This window comes from Hippocampus guttulatus, chromosome 2 (assembly GCF_054856545.1).
Source record: "Hippocampus guttulatus isolate MCC_2025c chromosome 2, RoL_Hgut_1.0, whole genome shotgun sequence".
In the NCBI taxonomy this organism is placed as follows: domain Eukaryota; kingdom Metazoa; phylum Chordata; class Actinopteri; order Syngnathiformes; family Syngnathidae; genus Hippocampus; species Hippocampus guttulatus.
In genome coordinates, this window is record NC_141262.1 from 6,995,547 (window position 1) to 7,021,432 (window position 25,886).

At 42.3% G+C, this 25,886-nt stretch overlaps 1 protein-coding gene across 4 annotated transcripts in view; it reads left to right on the forward strand.

Annotated features, from left to right (window-relative positions):
- diaph2 (diaphanous-related formin 2) overlaps window positions 1-25,886 on the forward strand; it is a 397,003-nt gene that overhangs the window by 90,933 nt on the left and 280,184 nt on the right. For all 4 annotated transcript variants that reach the window (XM_086133318.1, XM_086133344.1, XM_086133327.1 and 1 more), the window contains one exon: window positions 15,542-15,681. In XM_086133318.1, the coding sequence (XP_085989444.1) occupies window positions 15,542-15,681 (140 nt within the window). The remainder of the gene's footprint in view (window positions 1-15,541; window positions 15,682-25,886) is intronic.

Consider the following 25,886-nt stretch of genomic DNA (forward strand, 5'->3'; position numbering starts at 1 on the left):
TAACCTGATATTGCACGGTCTTGGCATTTCAGAAAACACAAATGATTGAGTTAACACACACATGCACGCATACCCAAAAAACCCCCACTTTTGATGTTGCATAGTTATTTATCATTTAAGCACGGTTGCGGTACTATGTGAATTTAATTATTTGTAATCTATCGCTGAACATGTGACATTTAGTTTTTTACATTTTGGACATCTCAAATCACTGTCCCGACATCTATTAGAAGGTCGCTGTGTTGGTTACCTCTTTGTTCCACAGACTGCGATGATATTGTCCCATACTGTAACATCGAAATTGTGGCGCCAAAAACGTTCAGTTTGCGTTCAATCTGACCGTATCGTTAAGCTAATCAGAACTACATTTCCTATGATTCTTAGACACAGAAGCAACAAGTAGTTCGAGTTCCGGTATGACACAAAGATGTATGCCTGCTTGCAATTAGATGCGGATGACGGTGAGAACGTGAACGTATTAGAAAGCAATTTGAAATAAAGAGAACAAACTGAAAAGCTGAGAAAATGATAGGATAAGTGTGCCTTATGGTCTGAAAAATCTGGTGTTTGTCTGACATTGTCAGACGTCAACATCTCTCGTTTTTCAGGTTTTCCCACATTTTCCAATCCCAGTCGATGTCCCAAGATGTGTGACCTTTAAGCTAGTGATATTTCCAGTCGGCGTCCTCCTCCCAGTATCATGCATGCCTCTTACTTGTTCAAGTGCCATCTGAATAAATGAAAAAGACAGCCCTGGCTGAGTTTGTCCTGCAATGTTTTGGCATGAGTACACACTGAGCGGCATCTCCCAACCCAAGCATCCCTCAGTGACCCGGCAAGATCAACACAGGAAGAAGTCGTGGGATGTAGCCGAAGATGTGCAGGCAAAGATGTCATTACCAAGCAGTACCCCAGGGTGTAGCAGTTCACTGGATAGGTTAACTGGTCCGGCTGCTTTGCGCCTGCTTGGCATGGCGACTGTTTCCCAAGGTATTTTTTCTGTCCCCATTCTGCTATTCTCTGTGATCTCCCTGTAATTATCATTCACGAGGCGGCCAATGTAACCACCGCGATGGTGACAAAGCTCCGTATGTGTTCAACAGTTGAGCCTGTAACGCCACTGTTCTGAACATGAAAGATCTCCTGAAGCAGAGGAATGGTTGTAAAATGGCTAGACACTCTTCTGGGGGAGACGGTGTCGGAATATTACATTTTTACAGCGGTAATAATAAAACTCCCCATCTCTCTTTTATTACTCTCCAATAAGTGAGTTGTTTCTGCATCTCCGTCCTGAATGGAGAACCGGGGAGGGAAGTCAGCACACAAAGTATCCAGGCCTTTGCCTCGTCTTTGATGAATGGCTCTATCTTAAGGCATTAGGCGTTCTATTTTTCATAGTGGCCCTTTGGGCCACGCTGGAGAAAACCTCTCTGTGCTCAACCGCACAAGGTGCCACGATCCTAAGAGGTGGTGACTAATCCAGGCCTAGCGTCGGGCAGCATAAGTGGCTCCTACTAGCATTGCCAAAAGGTCGTACCTGTCAGATGTTGTATGTGGGGAAAGACAAGGAAGATAGCACTGCTTGAAAAGAGACAGCTGATGGTGTCGCAACTGTGTTTTATTTATTTATTTTTTGTCTCAGAGGAAACTGTCAGAAAAAATATTTATATATTTTTTGGGTACACATGGAACATATAGTGGATGCGCTGTATGTTGAATAGACATTTTCATTGTATCATTTACAGCATAGTTCACATATTTAATAATTTTCGAATGGACACCACTGTTGTTCACAATGTTTCCCCTTGCCAGCAGGACAGTCACTAACACATCTTTGTGTGGGAAGAGATTGTGTGTGTCTCTCGCCCCAAACACCCCGGCAGGTGGCAATTTATTTATTTATTTTTAATTTCTGACGATGATAAGCACACCTCTGCTGATAACTCTTACATTTTCTAAAGTCATGTATATTAACGCTCAAGGTGTCACCAGCGAATATTTATCGAAACGATTAGCCTACAGATTATTCCATGAATTATGCTTGCCTGCTCTTTATTTATATATTGTGTTGTGGACTTGGATACGACTGGACTAACAACGCCCATATTCACCGCAGCAAAGCCACCAGTGTTCATCTCACGTTGCCACTTGTAAGCGAGCAGAACCGATTTCATTTCCCTGAGCCGTTTTTATGTGTCTCGCCGGCATAATTGCCATCGTGTTCATATATACACGCATGTATGTGTGCGTATGAGACTGACAGTCTGCTGCTCAACTCACTGGAAATACACAAGTAGAGGTAAACAAACATCACGAAGCTCAGACATAGCACAGAATCACACTTTGGGAGCGAGGAGGAAAACCACTACTTTATTTGTGTCGTGAGAGACATGATGGTCGGAAGTAAGATGTGGAAATGACGTTGTGCATGCGTCACAGATTGGGATATTCCAATTGGTCACAATCCCATGTACATGGAAGTAACTCTGTCCGCTCATGCATGTAAACGGCTTATTGCGAGCGGTTCAAAAGCCGGAATTTTGACCTTAAGCCAAATATTGACTGTGGGTAAGCGCAGTCAGTGTTGCAAACCTCAATGTGAATGTGTCGAAAATTGCCTTGCGAAATTTGAGACGAAATGAATTACAAACACATTGCATTGGTGAGACTTTTTTTCTTCCATATATCCATCCATCCATTTTCCAAACCGCTTGATCCTCACTAGGGTCGCGGGGGGTGCTGGAGCCTATCCCAGCCGTCTCCGGGCAGTAGGCAGGGGACACCCTGAATCAGTTGCCAGCCAATCGCAGGGCACACAGAGACAAACAACCATCCACGCCCACACTCACACCTAGGGACAATTTAGAGCGTCCAATCAGCCTGCCATGCATGTTTTTGGAATGTGGGAGGAAACCGGAGCACCCGGAGAAAACCCACACAGGCCCGGGGAGAACATGCAAACTCCACACAGGGAGGCCGGAGCCGGAATTGAACCCGGTACCTCTGCACTGTGAAGCCGACGTGCTAACCACTGGACTACCGGGCCGCTTCTTCCATATACTTATTGTCAAATTCATAAAACAGACACAGACAAGCTCTTCTAGTACAAATCACCCCTGTGACCCTGACGTGTTAGTCACTGTCTGTGTGATGAGAAGATAATCTCTCTGTGTGGCTTTTTCATGAGAAGACATTTCTTCGATCGTGTCTTTTCTTTTTTTTTTTCGCTCGTTCCAATTCTGACGGTCTTGCATCCGACAATCAAAAGTCCTATTTATTGCCCCAACAGCCAAGAAGAGAGGTCTGATGTTAGACATACAGTACGTACTTGAGGAACAGATGAAAACTTTGAAATAAATAACCAATGAAATTCTGACCTTCCTTCGTGGGCTTTCGCGTGTAAATATATCATTAATATCATTATTTGCCTGTGCATGAATTCATATTTCAACCTTGTTTACCTGCTCTCTTTTCCCAATCCAAGCTGAGGGTTAGCTCTTCCGTCACAAAGCCCCGCACAAAGCCATTGTGCTCCTGGCAAGGCCCACCACCATTCTCCCAGGACCGCCCCTGTCGTAAATCACGCTTGTCCCCATCACCCGAATCCACCCGGAGAACCTGGGCAGCGGTTGAACATTGTTAATGTCCCTGCCTGTTTACCTGAGCCCACTTTTTGTCCTCAGTCACCCTGCATTTTATTCCTCTTCTCTGTAATGCATTGCCCAATTTTGGCAGGCGCTTCTCCGATTACAGAGGATGAGCACGAAACGACTGTTCACGAGTACCTTTGGTGTCGTTATTTCTTTGAATGTGAGCTCTCTTCTTGCCGTGAATTTACATTGTCATGTCTGCTCCATTTGTGAAGCTGCGTATTTGTGCCGGGAATAGTGTCGAACAGCTTTTCTACTGCCAACCCTGTGTTTGCAAGGACAGAAAATTACTTTAGTCCTCCAGCTTGTCAGTTGTCACTGACTGACTTGACTTTGGTGGACCAGTCAGGTCCAATATTTGATTGCCGTTAGGTTCTACAAAGAAGAGAGTGCTAACACAACAAAGCAAAGGTTGAATCACTTGCAATACTTTACAAATGATCTTCACGTATGTATATGCATTCCATGTCCAAAGATGAATCCCTGTCAATTCCAAGGAGCTCTTAATGTTACATGCATGCAGTCATATACACTGAACCGCAAAACTTCACTATTTTTGTTCTGCGTCGGTGCCAGCATTTGGATGTCTGATTCAAAATCTCAAAACCTCTAAATCTGAACGCTGAGTTGAAAAAAAAAGTCCAAATGAATTGGTTATGTTACAGAGTAAGAGCCCAACTTGACTGCTCACACTTGATGCATGGGTCGAAGTCCAGTGGATGGTAGAAAAGCACGTTTCAAGCAGCTATGCAACTGATAAAATAATTTGATAAGTAGAGAATGGCTTCCGAGAAACCTTCAAGATGAATGAGCGCTCAGATTGAGTTGGAATTCCGTTTCAAATGGCCGTGCAACCTACTGGAAGCTGACAATTGCTAACGTTTCTGCCAATTTGCAACAAATCTCACTTTATACACACGTGGCAAGTGTGTAACATATTAAGAGCTACTCAGATAACTGTAGCATAATGATCATGCTAACAAGTTTACCAAACCATCAGTGTCACTCCAAATCACTAAATCCAATGGAATCTTCATCAGATGTAAAATTCAAGAAAGAAAACAAACAACTGACTGCTGAAGGGGCTCAAGTTTTCAGTTTGTCGAATTGCATTTGAACCTCGAACCTAGCTTTATTCCTTAGGATCTGTTGCCGAACTTTTTTCTAAATGTATCTAAAGAGGTACTTGAAAGAAACAAACCTGTATTGAGAAGGATTGCGGCAGATTAGGCTCTGGATCTTTGACCTGCATATCGAGGTTGCGTTATCTGATTTTATGATTTTGATGCCTAATGAAGATGAGAGACAAAGGACAAAGGAGCTTAATATAGCTGTCATATTCGAAGCCACTCAGTGTATGTACTCGTTGTTGTTTTCCCTGTTAGCAAACCCCCTTCAAAGTCCTCCTCCAAACTTTCTTTGTTGATGCACAGCTCTTGGCTTTCATATCCAGGTTCCCAGAGCTGGAAGCGAGAGTTCATTAAGCCTTTCGTTGCAATCAATGCAGCCGAAACCCAAGTAAAAACCTAAATGAGATCCTGTGTGACTTAACCTGCTTAACAGTTCCCTTATTCATACCCTTGGTGCCATGACACTGGAAGCCTGTCAAGAGGAGAGATGAGCTGGTTTGACACTTGCTTCAAATTCAGAAAACAATTGAACATTGCGTTGGTTTTAGCTTTGAGAGCAACATAATGATGGATTCATCCATTACCAGAAAATAGTACTTTAGCAAATGTAATTTGGGTGACTGCGTTGAGTCAGCAGAAAACATCCATATCCATTGTCTCAGATTCCATTTCACAGTGTGACCTACAATAGTGACATCCCGCTAAGTCACAAAAGTTGGAGTTCAAATCAAATAACTGGGAAAAATAGGTCTCATCATTTACAGCCCCCACCCCCAAAACTAACAAACGGAAAAAAAAATAACTTGCCATTCCCACTAACAAATTGACATGTGTGTTCCACTTTTTCTCGTTTATTTTTTTCCCGTTTTTGGTGAGTCAATAACAGTGTTTCTATACAAAGTGAAAAACCAGCTTCATGTCACAAAGTGCGTTTGACTCCGGAGACTCTGCTCTCTGTCATATTGTTATGTTTCACATTAACATAACTAATTCGCTCATCTCAAGAGTCAGTCAGTCCACGTATTTCATTTTGTCACACCGCTCCAAATAAACACATCTCTCCGCAGGAAGTGTTCACTCACTTTTATTCACGCTACCCGCCCCACTTCCCCCAACCGCCAACTTGCTTTCGCCTACCTGACAGTGAGCTGCTTCTATCTTTTATAGGGATGGCATTGAAATTCAGCACAGACAGTAAGTACTGCAGAAGTGCTTGGAAACATTCAACACACAACCATTCCCCATAGGTACGGCCACAAAAAGCTGACAACGTGCCATTCTATAGCCATAGCATTGTCTCATGTCAGACGTTCAAGTCGGAGTATTCGGCCCTTGGTGGTCATTGATTGGAATGTACCAAATTTGTTCGACTTTTTCAGCGCCCAGTTTACCTGCAGTAACTTATGAGATTCTCACTAGACAGATATGACGAGCGCTCCACTGGTCTTTCATTGAATTTCGCGACTCAATCACGATGGAACACAATGCGGCAGAACGAGATAAATCTAATCTTATATTATTTCTGTCAAAACCTGACACCGGCTCTACCCGCAATGCAACAGTTGTCTCGGTGCTCATTAATTCCCTTCAGTCAACAGTCCCGAGCTACAGCCCCGTGCAGCCGTCACATCGCGCTATCTCCACAATTTACACAAAATGCAATCATTTTTTTTGATGTGCTTTCACACTGTGTCACTTCCTTATGATACACCTCTGCATATAAAATCAGTTCATATGTAGACATTAGGATGTAAATGCATTTGTGCAACAAAAGCTGACTTGAAATTGGTTTTATCCTAACTTTATACACTGTGCTCAAGATAATATATACAAATTGGTACTTTGGTGCACTTAAAAGTAGATTTTGTAAAAGATAAGATAACCTTTATTTGTCCCACACTGGGAAATTTGCAGTCTACAGCAGCAAAATTGGGGGGAAGAAAAAAAAAAGCTCTCCGGTGAAGGTTTTTAGGTCAAAGGCGTATTAATGGCAATAGAAATAATGAATAAGGGGTACACTGGAACCTGAATCAACTGCAGAGGCTAAGTCGCAAGGACCATTTTAAAATTCTGAACTGTCAAGTGTGAAAATAGGCAAACCGCACTTAGTATCCAAACTTCAGCATGTAACATCATGTGTTGAGTCCTCCCACTTTGAATGGGAGTCCGCTTACTGAATGTCATTTCTCTTCATGTTCTTCTTCACTAACCATTCCTTCTTGAGGGCTTCCTCTTCTTTTGGAATAAGTCACAAAAGAAAACCAAAGAAAAAGTCATACAGGATTGGTTAATCATGTGATGCTATGAGGTGCCATCTTGTGAGGTTTATTATGATCTTTATCAAGACTTGATCCATAAAGGTTTGGATTTAAGCTACTTGAGAGAAGCCATTCTATAAGTGTGCTACGTCTAGGGGTATGCAAGCTCCCTCTACTGCAAAGATGGGCAACCTCAGCGCTGGAGCACAATTTTTCATCAGTGCTACTTTAGGGCAACACAGGACCACGCACTTCCGAATCAGTCTGTCAACACTTCTGTTGTTAAAGCTCGAAACATTACCATTGAGAACTTTTTGTTCTGTTTGTTGCGGGCGGAACGGCTCAGGTGGTGGAGTGGCCATCTCCCAACCCTGAGGTTGTGGGTCCGATCCTCAGTTCTTGTGACCAGTGTACAGTGTCCTTCAGTAAGATACTGAGCCCTCAGTTGCTTCGGAAGCTGCGTCATCAATAGGTGAATAATGAGACAGCGTTAAAGGGCTTTGTGTACCTTGAAGGTAGAAAAATTCAATTCAAGTCTTCTTTTTGTCTTTTCAAAGCCGTGTTAGGTGACATTTCTTCACACAGATCTTTGCATCTTTCTGGCTACAAGGGTTGGTTAGGAAAGGGCAGGTGAGCCAGTCCTCCATGCTATGCTTCTCCACATTCACAGATGATTGCCCCAGTCTTGTACAAGTGAAAATCTGTTTGCATTTATTGGACGTTTCATTTTTTTGGGGTGGTAATTTGCGTAAAACGTTTAGGATCACTGCTTTAAAGGCATCACACGTTGCCTGTGACTGTATTTGACCGTTGAGGTTTCACGATACTTCATTTAGTCTCTACTGGTAAGCAAAATCTATCTGTTATAATACGCTATGTTCTATACAATGAAACATATGCCGTTAAATTCCTCTGCTACTGGACATACAGCATTTGAGATGCTGCTTCAAACAGTGATTCTGGTACTCTACTGAAGGTCAAATGCAAGTGGGATTAAAGCCAGAGAAGCTTGCTGACAGGGTCTATTGGTGTGCCCTCTCCTTGGCCACATCTGGGTCGCAGCCAGTTGGGTCGGAAATGTTTGTTGTGCTTTTTGTGTGTGTGTGTGTGTGTGTGTCACAAGCTTGAACTGTCTTGTGCGGGTCAGGACGAAGTGAAAGTGTGAAAGTGAAAATAGAGGGCATGTCCCTTTGAGAGCTAAATAAAGTGGAATGAAGGGTCAAGGTGGACTTTTACAAACAGGTTAACCTTGACCTAATTTAGACCGTGCATCTGAAAGGCTCAAGTAAATGAATAAGCAGCAATCAACGGGCCTTCAATTCCTTCCAGTTTCAAAAGTTAGTGCATCTGACAGAGTTATTGCATCCATTCTTTATCTGACCTTGCAGAGCTGAATAATTGATAATTTGTGGTTTATCAAGTCACGCACAACTTTATTGTCAAATGTGCTGTATGTACAGCACAGATGAAAATTCTTCCCTCTCAAGACGGCATACAACGAGAGGAGCCGCTTTATGGTGCGTCCTCAAACTCAAGTTCCTTGCAAATCAGCGTTGGACATTTTTCTTGTTAATGTGGTTCAAATTGAGGCGCAATCAAGGACAACTCCGATTTTGAAAGACCCCCGGAAATGGCCAAAATGACTCTCTGACCATTTCAAACCAGAGACGCTCCAGCTTGCCCGCGGCCACATGAGAATAAGCAGAAAATGGATGGAAGGCTACCAAGACAAAGAAATTAAGTGATTTTAAGAGGGCCTTCACACTACAGTCTCAAGCCCCTAAACATGATAGACTGTACTTTCCCATTATGTTTATCATGTTTATGAATGCCAAGAGTAGTCACCACACTTCATCATAAAGCCAGCGATTGCCGCAACATGGAATTGGTTCAAGCGCACAATACTCATAAATGCACCGTTTTCTGTTTACCATGCAGTCTTTTCCAAAGATAAATTGGCTGTCAGGATGTGATTATGGCGGCTGAAAGGATGTAGTGAAATGGAATTGCTTGAAAATAGTCTTTTTTTTACTTGATAAGTAAATTTGAGACAAACATCACAGAGGCAATCCTTCTCGCCTCATGTAAACCAAACACATACTGTACATTCACTGACGATGGCATAGAATCTAGTTGAAGATTATGGAATTGGCATGTGACAAATAAATGTCGGAGATACACACCTGCCCGCGAGGGAATCACCTTTACGAGCTAGTCACAGCACGTTCTTCCTTAAATAAATAGGGATGGACGTCTGTAATATCTTTCGGTTTGTGCTTGTCTACACCTGTGGGATCACATAATAAACACATTATATGCACAAACAATGGCTCATGACGGTATTGTTTCTTGGCGTGTATCTCATTGTTTTGTTTTGTTTTCTTTTTTTTTTCCTTCTCAGCTCGGTGGCGGTGTTGAGTAACGCTACCAGCCTGATTATTGAGAAAACATTGGTGACCTAATTGCATCATCGTTATCGCCGAGCCGCCTGGCCGTAACACAACAAACCGCTCTGTCAACCAGTCTTTTTAATTTTTTTTTATTCTGTGATAGCAAAATGGCAACGGGAATATAAATAGAGAAGAAAAAGTTGCTGATACATTTCGATGGACTGCTGTAACCCAGGGTTCAAAAACACCTCACAGTGGACAGAATGAGAAACTGTCAGGCAGATGTGACAGTGTTGGATTAAAAAAAAAAAAAAAAGCAACTATTGGAGAAAGAACGGCTTGGTCGCGTGGTCTGCTGGGAACCCCCCCACTAAACTGGGAGCCATGTGCACTGGTGGCGAGATGAAAAGCCTTATCTTCTGGTGGCAGGTCTCCGTCCTTTAAAGGAGGGAGGCTCAGGAAAAGTCATTGTCCAGCCAGCCACCACCTTAACTGATCCGTGTTTCCATTGACCTTTACCACCGCTGCCACAGACGCTCAGCCAACTCCAGATTGGGCTCAATGTGCTAAAAGATCACTTGTTTTTTTAATATGTCCAGGCCTCAAATATTACTTTCCAGTGCCTCGTCTTCACGAAACGTTTGGCTTCTGTTCAACTTGCTTTTCCAGGGTGGATGCAGGAGCATCTGGTACCTGTGTTTCAGATAATGTGTGAATAATGATGATTAATACGACAGATAAAGTAACAGTCACATATATTCATATTTGAATCCTGGCATGCGACAAAATCAGTTGCGGGTTGACCTTTTATTCCACAAATGCATTTGACAATCAGCAATATAAAACAATGTCACATATAATTACAACGAAATACAAGATATCCACAACATCATCAAGAAATACAGTAACAGTGGCAAATATTTGCATAGTTCTCTAAAACGGAAATATGGAAGCACCTACCATTGTGGAGCGATCCCACGTTGGGGTCGACTGGAATGCAAATCCACATTATGAAAGATCATTCTGAACACTGCACTGAACTTTTTCACAAACACAGCTCCACACTTGAAGTCATCTTATGCAATGTGTTTGTGTAGCGGAGATGGGAGACTTGATTTCACTTTAAAGTGCAAGTTTTATGATTTGGGACTTGCTTGGCCAAAACCTTGTGAAAGACCCAATTTGACTTAGATTTGAATGACTTGAAATGTCTCGCCTGTTTCTGTTTGAAAATCTGCGTTTTCAAGTTAGTGTTGAAAGAAAAGCTGTGTTTTGTGTAGCGTGCACGAACTTAGCAATCCACCAGAATGTTACAAGATGATGTGCCACGCAGAGGCCACATCATAACACAAGCGACACAGAATGAGCTCAGAAGATGATTACCTTTGGATCCAAGGGTTATGATTTCGATAACATCCGGAAACGTGAAAGTCAACATACTGTTAGTACCTTAAGCAGAGACACAACAACTATGCCATCCACTTGAAAGCTGTCACGATAAAACCCACAAAGACAGGTAAACTTTGATATTTTGGAACGTCTTACAAGGGGAATAGATAGCCTGTCGAAATGAACCATAAAGTTTGATTCTGAAGACATTGCTTGGTGGAAAAGATGCTCAGGTTTTTATCAGCAAGACATTATGACACGTTTTTTGCAGTGCCATTTTTTTCCATGCGTCATCTTTAGCCTCGACTCATCTCCCAACCCTTTGTGAAAAGGAAATGTAACATGAGCCTCTTATTGTCGATTATCTAGGTATGCACGAATTACTCAGACTGTATCAGTGTTCTATTTTAAGACCACATGGGCACTCTTTGGAATTAGAATTATGTACAAGATGTAATTATCATAATGAGAGCGCCGAGGCCATGTAACGATCAGAAAAAGTAAATGTGTCAGGAAATTAATGAACCGATGAGTAGACAGATGAATGGAGCATTTAATATCGAATATCCCTGTTGGGGTGGTATTTTCTAGATGACAATAATAAATACACTCAAAGTTGTTCTCTAGTATGACGTTGACCAAAGAAAGAGAAGTTCTCCTAACTTAATACTAAAAGCGAGCCACCTCACCATCACAAACATACAATCGCTTGCAGCTACGTGTGCTCCATTCCCATCGTCTGCTGTGTTTTAACATCTTGAAACTCGGAGGTTCCTGCCTGGTATTTGACACCGTCAAGCTTCCATTGTATGTCTAAACGATATACAAGTCAAGACTGTTGTCAGGAAGTGGCATACCTGCATATCTATGAAAGTGTGGTGAAATGGTAAGAATAGACGAGGCCAATGCCGACTGCGGCGGATTCTAGGCCAGACACATTGTCGCCATCTGGTTTTTCCGGTAAGGTGACAGAGAAGCTGAATTATGCATCCATCAGTCTGCCCGAATGCGCCGTGCGCCGGGCACTGAGTGCGCTGCCAGCTTGTTATGGGCTCATTACAGGTGAAGATGACATGTTGAGGTGCAGTCGCCTTGGCATTGTCTACCTGCCCTGCCCTCCAGAGATAGCACCGTACTCTGTCACGCCCTGCGCCATACAGAAGGGTGAACCGTGATGGAGGAGAATGGAATGAGCCTCAATCTTGCCTTAACCCACCAAAATGAAATTGACAGGCTCCCTCAAGTAATTGCACCCCACCCTATTTTCTTTGGGAGGAAATACTGTTCTCGACAAATAGGAGATTCAATAAGCGACAGGAGATGAGGCTCTCGGCCGTGGTCAAAAGGCTGTGTGTGTGTGTGTGCTCACCAATGTAGAACTCTCATGATGCTTGCTCCGTATATCTCCCTGCCCTGCATACACTTTCTTTGAATCTCCTTCTGACTGTTCTGTCTATACCTTTCTCTCGGGGTCTCTTTTGTTTAAAGCTTCGGCTGACCGTTTTTCCTGCGCCTTCGGGGCACACCTCTATTTCCCAGCGTCATTCTGCTCGGATTGTATTTCTGCCCCCCCCCCCCCCCCCCCCGAGTGGCAATGTAATGTTGATATGGTCCCAGGACTCTTCTTACGTGGGACAGGGTTGTGAAAGGGTGGTTTACGGACAGTGTTTTGTTTCCAGAGGTCAGACAGAGCCTGTGATGAAGCCCAGGCCTCAAAGATGAAAAGATAGGTCGTGAAAAAGTGATGGAAAATGTCAACTTTTCAGGTTCTAATATGTCATTGTGGAAGGAGCGATATCCAGCAATGTACTGGATATGGCGTGCTGAAGCAAAATCTTTCAAGATCTCTCGGTTCAAATGCACATGAATGATTTATTTGGGCCAGACTATTTATTTTCAATAATATTCCATCAGTAAAACTGAGGTCGGATCTGCATTTGACTTTAGAACCCAGTTGTTGATGTTGTGGCAGCGACCAAAGCAGCACGTCCAAACATTTTGAAAATCATGCACCCATTTCAGCTGCATTCCTCTTCTTCCCAGTCCAACAGCATCTCGTTTTCCAATTTGAACCACTACATTGGCGTTTTGTATAATTTCATGAAATTTGCTGGGGCAAAGCGTCATAGAAGGAGACAGGATGGCTGGCAGTGGCTAAAGAGGAAGAGAAGTTGCATTTTAGCGCTAAATGTGACTTTTGTGACTGTGATTGACTGGCTACCAGCGTCAGCATATTCCTCACATTTTGCCTAAGGTTAGTTGGGATAGGCTCCACCTCATATGTCAGACTAATTCATTTGGACAGGTGCGAAAGAAAATAGATGGATAGATTGTCGTGTTTTTGTGGGGAAAAAAAAGTAAATTTAACATTTATTTTACATTTTGAAGGTGTGGCAGAGAAGACTCCGGGGGGATTACTTTGAGGGGCAACATTTGTAGTTTGGATTTGAAATTTAGTGACATCAGTTCTGGTCGTCTTTAACATTAAAAAGGATCCATGTTATGTTCTAAACATTGTTTTGCCCTTCTGCAACATTTAACATTTTAGAATTAATTAGTGTGACAAAGGATGTAATTTTTCATTAAATCACACATTTTCTAAAAATGTCATACTTGCCCGAGTATCTCGCAGCTTTGTGTACTTCCCTATTCCCGCTGAATAGTTATTTGAAGGTGACATTTCACAAAAGCTACTGAAGGTTTTATTATCTGAATACAATTACACCACATTGCAGTGTTTTTTTTTTTTAATATTAGTTTTCACGTCGCTAATGGTGTAGTGGTACACTCACCTGACCTGTGAGCAGGCAGTGTGGGATCGGTTCCCACTCAGTGGATGTGTGTGTGTGTGTGTGTGTGTGTGTGTGTGTGTGTGTGTGTGTGTGTGTGTGTGTGTGTGAATGGTTGTTTGTGTCTATATGTGCCTTGCAACTGACTGGCAACCAATTTAGGTTGTAGTCTGCCTTTTGACCGAAGTCAGCTGGGATAGGCTCTAGCAACTCCCCGCGGCCCAGTTCACCATAAACTGTTGTTGACCCAACAAAAACATTACAGGCAGACAACCCAAGAAATGTTTGATATGAAACAACAATTTGGTTAGTTTGATAAGAACTAAACCAGAATTTGGACTCAACACAAACAATCCAAAAATGGAGTTAATGAAATAACACAACTGTTTTTAGACTGTAAGGGAGACATTTTGTTTTGTCTCAACTGCTTCCAGACGGTATGCCCGACCATCATTGATTAAAAAAAAAAAAAAGGTTAAGGCATCCGACAATGGACACGTAAGACTCAACTGACTCCATTTGAAGTCTGTCGCTTACAAAAGTGACAAAAGCAAAGCAGTTAAACGCACCTCTAGTTTTACCGCAGTTTGTCTGGCCAGTGTAAATGATGATCTCATGTTTTGTGGACACAGTTTCTTTCATGTCGATTAGCATTGCAGTGACTGCTCTCCAATCTAGTGCGCGTCCAAATTAATGTTCTGATTTATTCCGTTCCAGCTTGCCTCAATTCTTGATTTTTTTTTTCTTTATTTCTCCATGATGATTCTTTCTGCTTCTTTTTTTTCCAAACTCACATTTTATTAGATTCCAAATTGGCATGTGCACTAGATGACCTCATCAGGAGTTGATACAATAGCAAAATGAATGCCGCTGACATCTATTTGCGGGAATAATGATATCAATTATTTTGCCTATCCCTATTCACTTTGCCCAAGGTTTTCTTCACAGTGTCATAAAATACAACTTCCGTGCTTCATTGCACATGTAGCGCTTATCAATGTGGATGAAGGTTGAATTCGGCTTTTGTGTTGTACCTCCGAAAAGCTTCTCAGCCCAACTTCATCTGTTCTAATGTGTTGCACATAATAAAATGATCCCAGCGTCCCAGGGTAGAACAGCGTTCTCTGACCCTTCCTGGAGGGAGCCACTGGGCTGCACGTTTAGTTTGCTTTTTATTGATTTAGACCCCATAATGACTGCACCTACTTTTTCCTCCTCTCCCTGGGTGACAAGAAGACCTCCTATTTCTCTGCGAGTGCAACACATTTATTTTTGCTTTTACTGACACTGAGCTCGTTCTCTGTCATAGGACGATTAAGGTATCTTTTAATGCTGTATCTTCTGTATCTGGATTCAGCTCACTGGAGTGAAATGCTACAGTTGTATTGTTTTTCGCAATCTAAGACTGCTTCTGGTTTCTGCTTTCAGAAAAAAAAGTGATTTATTCAACGTGATTGTGCTTTGCAGGAGAACAGCGTGCATGCTTTAGCCCAAATAAATGAGCAATCTCATTACCTGGAAAAGTGCCTATTAGCACAGTCGACTTTGTTGGAAAACCAGCAGTTTGGGGATCAACACAGAGCATATGATTTTGCCGAGCAGCCGTGTTCCAAGCATATCTAATGATGTTTTTTGTTTCTGCTCGGTACTTTGACTCGACTTCCTTTTGGATTGGACGAAGGATGTGACTTGAAGGTAGTTTGTAGCCCCCTGAGACAGAGAGAGAGAATCAGCCAGTAGTTTAGAACTAAACATAAGATTAAAACCGTTTTTGGAGTGAATTTTTATATGTTATGTGTAAAAGCCTTTATAACCAAGCATTGTGTCCAACGACTCACACGTACTTCAAATGACCTGAAAAAAAAACTAAAAGACTTCAGGTCTTGGGGTTTCTTTTATGGCGCCATCATGTGAACTTATGTGTTTTGCTTCCAGGGAGGACTGAGGAACAGCAAACATGAATGTACGCTCTCATCCCAGGAATATGTCCATGAGCTACGTTCTGGTATCACAGAGGAAAAGCTGCTCAATTGCCTGGAGTCGCTTCGGGTTTCTCTCACCAGTAACCCCGTCAGGTTAGTACCTCACATTTGTATTTGTTCTGCATGTCGAAAACGTGACGTTAAAGACACATCTTTGGGTAAAATATGTCTCTAAAGTTCTAAACACCATGGTGCATGATGCCACACAAGGCTTCTTCAAATTTCCCAAGATTTAAGCCTTTTAGCCGGAGTGCGTCTTGGGTTTTGGGTTTCGCCGTGTTGGTTTTTAAAAAGAGGTGGTTCAAAAGTACTAAGGTATTCTATTTAACTTACATTATTTCTGGTCAACGGGCGGCCCGGTAGTCCAGTGGTTAGCACGTCGGCTTCACAGTGCAGAGGTACCGGGTTCGATTCCAGCTCCGGCCTCCCTGTGTGGAGTTTGCATGTTCTCCCCGGGCCTGCGTGGGTTTTCTCCGGGTGCTCCGGTTTCCTCCCACATTCCAAAAACATGCATGTCAGGCTGATTGGACGCTCTAAATTGTCCCTAGGTGTGAGTGTGGGCGTGGATGGTTGTTCGTCTCTGTGTGCCCTGCGATTGGCTGGCAACTGATTCAGGGTGTCCCCCGCCTACTGCCCGAAGACAGCTGGGATAGGCTCCAGCATCCCCCGCGACCCTAGTGAGGATCAAGCGGTTCGGAAAATGGATGGATGGATGGATATTTCTGGTCAAAAGCATGACTTTGCCACTGTTTTCCACTTTGTGGATGTGGCTTCGTCAGTCCGCACTTCCATTATAACCATGAATAAAATCAGATAGTTATGATTTTGCTCCTAAGCCACTCGTTTATTCAAGGATATTCCACATCCTCTTAACTGCTGTGCAGCAAGTCACTAAGTGTATTGTAATGACGGGTATATTTGTCATATCTGGAAATGTACCCACTCCCGTTCCTCATTAATATATTTCAAAACAGATATGATAACGCCACCATTTGTTTCTAGCCCAACTCCAAGTCTCATTACACTCACCTACCGTGTTTTGAAAACAACTTTGCTTCCAAATACCCCACCCCCCACAATGAAGCGTTCCCTCAATTTTATTTCTGGTCCCACTACCACAGGGAAATGCTCTTATTTTACGAGCCAGCTGCTGAAGATGGTGTGTGAATCAATGATGGACATGTGAAATAAATGATCAATAGTGTGAGTCGAGTACAACAAACGCCGGTTGAGGCACGGTGTTCCCAAAGGGACAACTACATTATCTTAATGTCTGCACCAGTCAACCGTACGACTCCTGTTGAATTAATAGGAACAAAGACCCAACAGTGACGTGTTCTCATTGGAAACCATTTGCTCTAATAACACAAGCACACCACCTATTAACTATGCGTGTCAGCATATGTAATTAAAATGTGTTATTGCGTTCTACACTCACTTTCACTACTTTGCAGGTACTAACGGTGAAGATTCATTAGTGTTCCGGCTACCATTCCTGCCTTCTCAACCAAGAAATTGAGATGGGATATACTTGAGGTTGTAGTTATTATCTTCAACGCCCACTTACATGTGAAGCGTGACTTAATTTAAAAAAAACAATCTCCAAACCCTCGGTGGTGCATATGCAAGGGAGCCACCCAACAGCCCTTACACCCCCTCACCCAAACTGAATTTATTCTCAACAGGATGCGCTTGTTATATATTTTATTGTGAAAACCTAATTAACCCCTTTGAATGTCAGGAGGACAGTGAAGCCAAACCCCTTTGGCCTCGTGCCTCATGGGGAATTTAAGTCAGCGTTCCCGCTCGGAAAAGGCCAGCTAGCTGCTGCTGAATGAATGTACTACGTGAGGCCGAGCTTTTCCTGTGGGTGTTTTCCAATGACCCGCATGCATGTAAGGGGCACCGTGATTTATGAAGGGATCACCTCCTGTGGCGAGGCAGGTCCGCAGGGTTCCTGAGGGCACCGGAAAGATTATTCATATATCCCCACTGGAGATTTGATGCCTCATACAACTACTGGAGTTTCGTCTGTGTAAAATCATAATGAATATACTGTAAACACCAGCAAGATGGCCTACTGGTTAACATGTATGGTATTTGTGGTGTTGAGGGCTCTCGCTCATGAATCTTTTGGGAACCAATTGTTCTCACAATCCATCGAATACTCAGGTAAAAATATGACGTTTTGTCCACATTACTCAAAACAATCTTTTCTTTTTAAACACACTCTTGATCACTGCTTAGCGATGTTTTGATAATCGGGCTGGGCGATGTAACTTCATCGTATCGAAATAGAGATGTGAACCTTCAAGAAATTAATATCGAAATGAGCACGATACCAGCGATACAGTATCACCTGAACTTGCCACTCCTGTGTTGCATGCAAATCTCTGTTCAATAATCCACATTCCTCCTTCCAAGTTTGGTTTTGATCGACAGCACATGACAATCACCTTGCGGAGGGTGAGAGGGAAGAGGGAAACAGGCAGGCACTGTCGCCGAGACAACTCACACGCAAGAAATCCACTTCTGTGTTTGCTGTCAAGTATACACAGACGGTACATGTAGATTGTTTTTTAGAACTATGAATGATGTGACCATATTTATAATTTCAAAATAACTAGTGGCTAAAATAGCAGAGCTTGTTGGAAAAATGTACGAACAGCCTGCGGCTCCCGGGTCTATTCAATTGAATGCACCGGTGGGGTTCTATTCTATTTCGGTCGCAATGCTCGTCTTCGTTGACTGCCGCCATCTTTTTGTGGATTAATAAAAAGTCATATCATGTAACATATTGTAAGGGGACCCTCAAAACGCGATCCAGGCATAGTTCATATCACTGGGAGTCCACACATCACATCACCAAGTAATGCATCAATGCATACACAACCATCGTCACGTGTGGGGGTGAGTGATTTATTTATTTATTAAGATATCTGCCACAAGTAATGAGCGATTAAATTTTAGCCATATCCTGCAGCCAGAGATGCAGGTAGCTATCTATGCTAAAATACGTTAGCTGGCCAAGCTTCATCTTGCACCAAGAAAAGTTAAACAGGGCATGATGATTTTGTGGAGGATGCTGTGCTCCAGTGACGTAGTGATTGGATGTACCGAGACAAAGCTTAACAGGTTCAGTGGCAGTGCTGTTTAACTCCAAAAGTACCATCCTGTGCACTACACTTTGTGAAAGGCGTGAAAGCATAATTTGCAAAATGAGTACACTAGAAATGGGCGTTTGCGCCGTTGTGGGACTGAACCCAGCCAACTTGATGCTTGGCCAATCGAAGCAGCTCCGCTCATTCCCTTTAAATTTAGTGCAACTGATACACACGGTCTACATGGCGGAGGCCTAATGGACTCGCTTAATTGGCTGTCCGATTAAAACAGCACAATGTGGTCCTTCAAACATCGGCCAAAATAATTGTCTAAAAAGCTGATGTTTGCCAATTTTTATTTATTTGTTTTACATTAACAAAGAGTGCGGCACGCGGCTCCGTCAAGGGGGGCGCGTTTGACCTCGGGGAACATGCTTTTTTATTTCAATTTTTTTTTTTTTTAACTGTCCTACAATAAGCTGCAATTGCACCTCCACTACATTAGGGGGCAGTGGGACTCTCATTGGCAGAGTGTGCCAATGCACTGAGCATGCGCGCTTTTGCACACAGCACAGAGTATGAGCAGACACGAAGTCGACAGGCGGAGAGAAACTGAGATAAGAGACAAACAAAAGTCTCCCGAAATTTAAGACGAGGAAATATGACGAAGCGTATGCAGCGCTTGGCTTCACTGTGACTACTGTGGGAGACGAGGAAGGACCGGTGTCTAATTACTGTGTCTAAAACTGTTGGCAGCGGACAGCTTAAAGACAGATGTCACTTAAAGACACCCCAATCACGCTGATAAGCCGCTTGAGTTCTTTTCAGCGAAAATGTGCCAAATATTTCCATCAATCATCCCGCTTTGTGACTGCTACTCGTAGCCATTAATCCAGACATTCATTCATTCATTCATCTTCCGTACCGCTTGATCCTCACGAGGGTCGCGGGGGGTGCTGGAGCCTATCCCAGCTGCCTCCGGGCAGTAGGCGGGGGACACCCTGAATCGGTTGCCAGCCAATCGCAGGGCACACAGAGACGAACAACCATCCGCGCTCACACTCACACCTAGGGACAATTTAGAGTGTTCAAACAGCCTGCCACGCATGTTTTTTTGGAAACGTGGGAGGAAACCGGAGCACCCGGGGAAAACCCACGCAGGCCCGGGGAGAACATGCAAACTCCACACAGGGAGGCCGGAGCTGGAATCGAACCCGGTACCTCTGCACTGTGAAGCCGACGTGCTAACCACTGGACTACCGGGCCGCCTAATCCAGACATTTTGGATTAAAAAAAAAAATCATCACAAATAATTTTATATATTTTTGTTTTGCTGTTTGAAGTTTTTTTTTTAAATATTGTTCTCTGAGATAATGTTGGTGATGGGTTTGAATGCATTATTAATTACTGATTATATGCAATTGTATTTTTCAGTATCGTGTGGTTTGACATGGTCAGTCAAAAAATATAGTTAAATTCAGGATTGAATTGTATTTTTGAATTTCAGATGCACTTTAAATATTTTCTGTTACAGTTACTAAATCTATTCTTTGTTTTAAGTAGGTCCATATTTCTTTCTTTTTTATTCTTATACGTTAAGAAGGATACAGTGTTATGCAAAGGTATACTTATAACAGTTTTATAGACAAATGATACTATTTATAGTCGTGCCGGGGGGGGGGTGTTTTCCTCTTCCTAGGGGGGGCATGACAGAAAATAATTGAGAACCACTGCTGCAATCTAACCATTTACAGCAGTCGTCCACAAGTAACACTGGTCTCATAATTTAATTTCCATAAATCTATCCCGAACCTTCTTTTCCATAAATTATGTCTATAATGACATTTTTTGATAAGGTCATTCTATGGAGCTGTCATTTAAAACAGACCAGCAATGCTTCGGTGAGCAATGCAAGTTGTAAGAGGAATTGACCTGGATGTCATTGTTTTACACGGCAAGTAAGGTTTCCGTTTGTTTAATAAATAAATAAATACATAAAGACATAGTAAATCTGATAAATTTGACACACATTCAACGTCTGGTAACTCAAAAATACATATGACAAGTATTAATGACCTCATAATTTCATTAATAAATGCATTGCCCCACCCGTACAATTGACGACCAATGAAATGCCGTTGGGGGGGTCTCATTTTATGCATTATATATATATAAAATAGCTTTTTTTTAAATTAATTGACGATTAATTTGGAATGTTTTTTTTTTTTTTTTAAACCCCTGAACGTTCCAGTCAACAACAAATGATGTGAAGCATGATGGAGTTTATAAAATTCAGGGCTCAGGGCATTGTTTCTCCTAATTAATATGAATGGTCTTGATTGTCATGGATCACAGCACACTTTTGCTCGTGACTCTTCTGGTTCCTCTATGTTAATGTAACCTTATACGGTTTGTTATCAGAGGGAAAGTGAGTGCCACTTGGATCGCAGTGTACCACAGTCATGCTTTTCTTAGAGCGAAATAAGAAAAATGCTTCTGCCCTTGGAAAACAACAATTGAAAGATGTATTTAAATGAAGTGATTATTGCTACTGTACATTTTTTTTAATCCTTAAAGTATGCTGCACATATAGATACAGTGGGGATTTGCCATTCAACCACACACCGTCATAGGATACGCTTGAAACATTATGGCTAGCTAGTGACTAGTGTGAGACGGTAATTTCTAATGGAAAAAGGCAAAACACACGAGCCAGTTATTCCTCTTCCGCTGGCTGGAAAGAGATCTAGTGAATGCTTGTGGAATGCTGCCATTCAAACACCCCCAAAATTGGATTCTCTCACTGATCAACTCCAAAACATTTGGCACTTTTAACCTACATTTTGCCCAAACCCAATGCTAAAAAACTTCAAGGTACCCCAGGACTTAAAAATACAATAAACGACAGCTTTATTTTTAATCTGTTGTGTATTAATTTGACTGCTTAGCATGACTTTTCTTCTTTTTCCTGTGTGTTTGGGCAGCCTGCTAATTTGCTCCCACAGGCTTATGTTTGTCTAATAGTTTAACTGGCGAGGCTGCACACCTGTTTGACAGCCCAGGTGGCTCCGGGGCCTTTGTGCTGAGGGCTTTATCTCACAGGCAGTCCCGCACAGGTGTGTGGCAGGCGAATTCGAACAGCCTCCCACAGATGGAATCGCCCGAAGCGTCGGCTGCCTACTGTTTTCAGTCTCTTCTCTACAGCTGCCATGTTTTTCACTTGTTTTTCCCCCAGACAATTATAGAGCCTGTTATTCCATTCTCCCTTTTTATGTTGTCACTTTTGATACTTGATGCTGAATTGCAACACTTACTTGCTCCTAGTTTATTAAGCCACTGATAAGTAGTAAGATGTCGGCTTGCTGAAAATCAGTCATCTTATTTTGTCATTTAGTCTTTTTTTCTTTTTATTTTTTATATAGCCAAACAAAAATTTCTGTCACACTTGACAACTATAATTATGTGAAACAAAATTTTAAAGTCATCTTCAAGATGTAACATCTTTTCCTTGCAATTTGAGTTTTACTTTGAATTTAAACATGCAGTAAACCACAGCTGATTCATAAATTACCAATCACCTCCTCTCAAATTGGTCTGTGCGGCCTGGGCCCATTTGGGACCAGGCCTCTCAGAGACAGACCTGCAAGCTGTGAGCAAAACTTACTCCATCAGACATGGCAGAAATGTTTGCGACTCTAGCCAATTGGAGTCCCCCTTCTAACGTTGGTTTGCAAGTTGAAATAAACAGAATTTGCCAATAAATGAAAGAAGAAGCAGTCAGTGGAACGTAATAGAAACATATTGACTAAATGTACAGCTAAACAGCAAGGCTGATGGGCAGTCGTGACTTCCGAAGATGAAGCTATTTTGACAAGAGAGCTTCCTCCCCTAGCTGTATCTCCAAAACGACGTGGCAGAGGGAGCTGTTGTGCATGGTATGTCGTCAAAAACAAGGCAGTCCAAGAAACCTGTTCAGTCATTTGAACAAGTAGCACCGACGCGATCAAGTGGAAAGCATGACTATGCAAGCCAAGTTTTTGCACAGCCTGCCCACGTCAACATCAGCAGTTTAATTGCTAATATCTAGCCGGCAACCACCAGATGAAAGCAGCAATCAATTGTCATCTGTTGATCAATCACATTTGTTAATAGCAATCATTCTAATGTCGTATGTAGGATCATCACTTAAAAATTATGTTTACTTTACGAGGCGTCATTAATATTCCTGATTTGTCTATTTATTAGTAGTCTCTCTTGTGTACACAGTAATGAATGGCCCAATGAAGTCCTGTACTTTGCATTGTTGTTGTTGTTATGGTTTCAGAATCAGAGTCTGCAAACGTAAACTTGGATCGTCTCCAAAAAATATTTACTTTCAGCAAAAAGTGGCGCAAAGCCGACAAAGTACAAATAATGACACTGGTGGACACATCGGGAGAAAACGAGGGAAGCCAAAAGTGCCGCTTGCAGTTTGCAAGGGGAAAAATAGCTTGTTACCAAAGGACTAGATGACCCAATCGCGAAATTACCAAAACCGAGAGTAATAATTAAATACAGGCTCAAAACTACTTAACGGGGAAAAGGACAACGAGAATACGGAGCAATATCGACTAGAAAACTGCTCATGAACAATGGCATGAGCAAGGTGAATTACAGGGTTCATACGGGTCCATAAAGTTCATAAAAATCAATAAAAAAAGATGATGTAAAATTAGGTTCTTAATTGTCCATAATTTTCAGGGAAATATTCCAAAATCCATAAAAATTAACCTGCGGTGTTAATTTCATTTGTGTATGTCATTTTCCCCACCCTTCCAATTCATAGTTTTGCCGGAACATGCAGGACCTGTTACCCGCTCTGCTTTTTCCGCCGTCTCCGATTAGTTCCGATGATGATCACGTGATCACTTCGGGTCATTCCGGGAAACAACAATAGTGAAAGGATGGTTTGGTTGCCGGCTTGGCAAACAATTACCGTATTTTCTGGAAAAATCTATTCATCGAATTTATCGATCTCAACAAGTGAGAGACAAATATGTAGCGACGCCACTCGAGTGAAGCGCGCCTCAGCAGTCGATCGTCCGCTGCTCTCTGCTGTGTGTGCGTCAGCTAAGCTTAGCTGTTGTTTCGTCTAGGCTAGCGTTTTATTGTCGTAGATCAAAGCGTATTTGATTTGGGACGTTGGTTGCTTGGTTGAAACCAAAAGACGTGCGCGTGCGTACATGTTGGCGCGGACGCACACACAGCAGAGAGCAGCGGACTTTCAACTGCTGAGGCGCGCTTCGCTCGAGTGCCGTCGCTACAAATATTCCGGGACAATGCTATTTTCAAGTGGCGTGGCTGGAGAATCCGGAGTTCCGTGTTTGAGTCGGAAAAATTGCTGGCGATTAAACATCGGCCTACTGCTGAGTGTGCAAGAAGGGCATCTCCGTGAGAGGTAAAACTTGTCATAGCCTCCTGGTCAAGTCAAATGCATTGAGGCATACAGCAAAACAGAATAAAATTGATCGCCAAGAACTTGCAAAAGAGATTGAGGAGGAAACTAAGTCACTGTCTGCTATTCGCTAATTGTCATATCAGTTTCATATTTGTCATTATAAAACATGTCTGATCATTGAAGGTGATATGAGGGAAAATAATAGGGTTGGACCATTTGGGATTTAGACTTCTGACATGCATTTCAGCTGTTCAGGTACATTGGATACTGCTAAGACGGGCAATCGGTACTCCTGTTAGTGAAACCAGATTTTTCTAAACCCTGTCCAGGTGACCCATATGACCATTAGCTCTTTTCTTAGTGTTGTGTTTATTCGAAAATAAATTGAAGTTTTATATTTTCTCAATTTACATTTTTCTTTGTGTCTTTTATTTGAGAATTAATTTAAAAAAGTGTTTTTCATTTTCCTACCTGTGATACTTGTAGCAAAGTGAAAATTTGACATACAGTATGTCAAATAAAGGGTTAAGTGATTGCCCCTAAAAATAAAGATATGCCCTTCCTTTGGCAGCAATGATTTGAACACCAGCTCAGTGATATGTGGCTTTCTGTTCAGCCCGTGTATTGCTGAGCGGGCATTAAATCCACCGCGAATCCCCCGCTGAATGGAGAAAAAGTCCTTAAAAAATGGCTAAATTGGTCCACAAAAGTCATTAAAAGGTCCATAAATAAAAAGCAAGTGGAAGAGTGGGAACCCTGAATTCTCCGACAGTCAGTTGTCTGCTTGGAAGTCACTAAATCATCCGTTTTCCAATCAGGAACAGGTGTGCAGCAGGAAAGACCGGAACACCACTGACAATTTTAAGGACTTTATATTGACAGCTACCTAACAGTGGAACCTATGAAAGATGTAAAATGTGTACAATCCTTGTTCATAGGGCCCAAGCCAAGAAATGTGAGGATGATGGGATTGAAATCATTTCGATTTTGTCAAATAAATAGCTTTTTTTTTAAAAACACAAGCACTTCATTTGCTGAATTTCACACGAAATGCATCGTTTGACAACTTCATCTAAATGTCTACTCACACAAAAAAGTCAGCGTCATATCTCATTCGAGTGGAGGCATATTTTTCAGCAAAAAGAATCGTGTTGATCAGTGATCCACTCATGACTCACAGCAAGGAACATAACTACCAAATACATCACAGACGACCAGCCGTGCAATCAGGAAGTCATTTGCGACTCTGTCTTGACTTTGCAATACTCAGGTGATAGAATGATTTTCCGCATTTTGGGCTGGTGTGTGAGCTGATTATGCGGAGGAGTTGGGGAGATACTAATGCGGAGGAGTTGGGGGAGAGTCATTACATTGGCTTGTGCATTGTTGATATTCATAGTTTGTCTGGAATATGGCGACATGTTTGACATGCTAAATTGCTAAACCAGCCATCGATTGTCTTTGGTTTCAAGCGACAACTCATAAAGCTATTTGCATTTGGCATTCCGTGGCACCGAACGAGTCAGCGTTCCCTCAGGACGAATGAAGGACTTCAGTTGAAACATAAGACAGAAGAAATAGATGCTTCCCATAAAAAAGACTCCCCGCCTACTGCTGATGAAATAACACGTGATGGAAAACAATTATAAAACATCAAAACTAACCAAAATTTGAGTGCTCATACTGCGTCCTTGACACTTTGAATCATGGATAAACAGAATTGTGCTACTTTCTCATGTGGACATTGCAGAAGTATCATT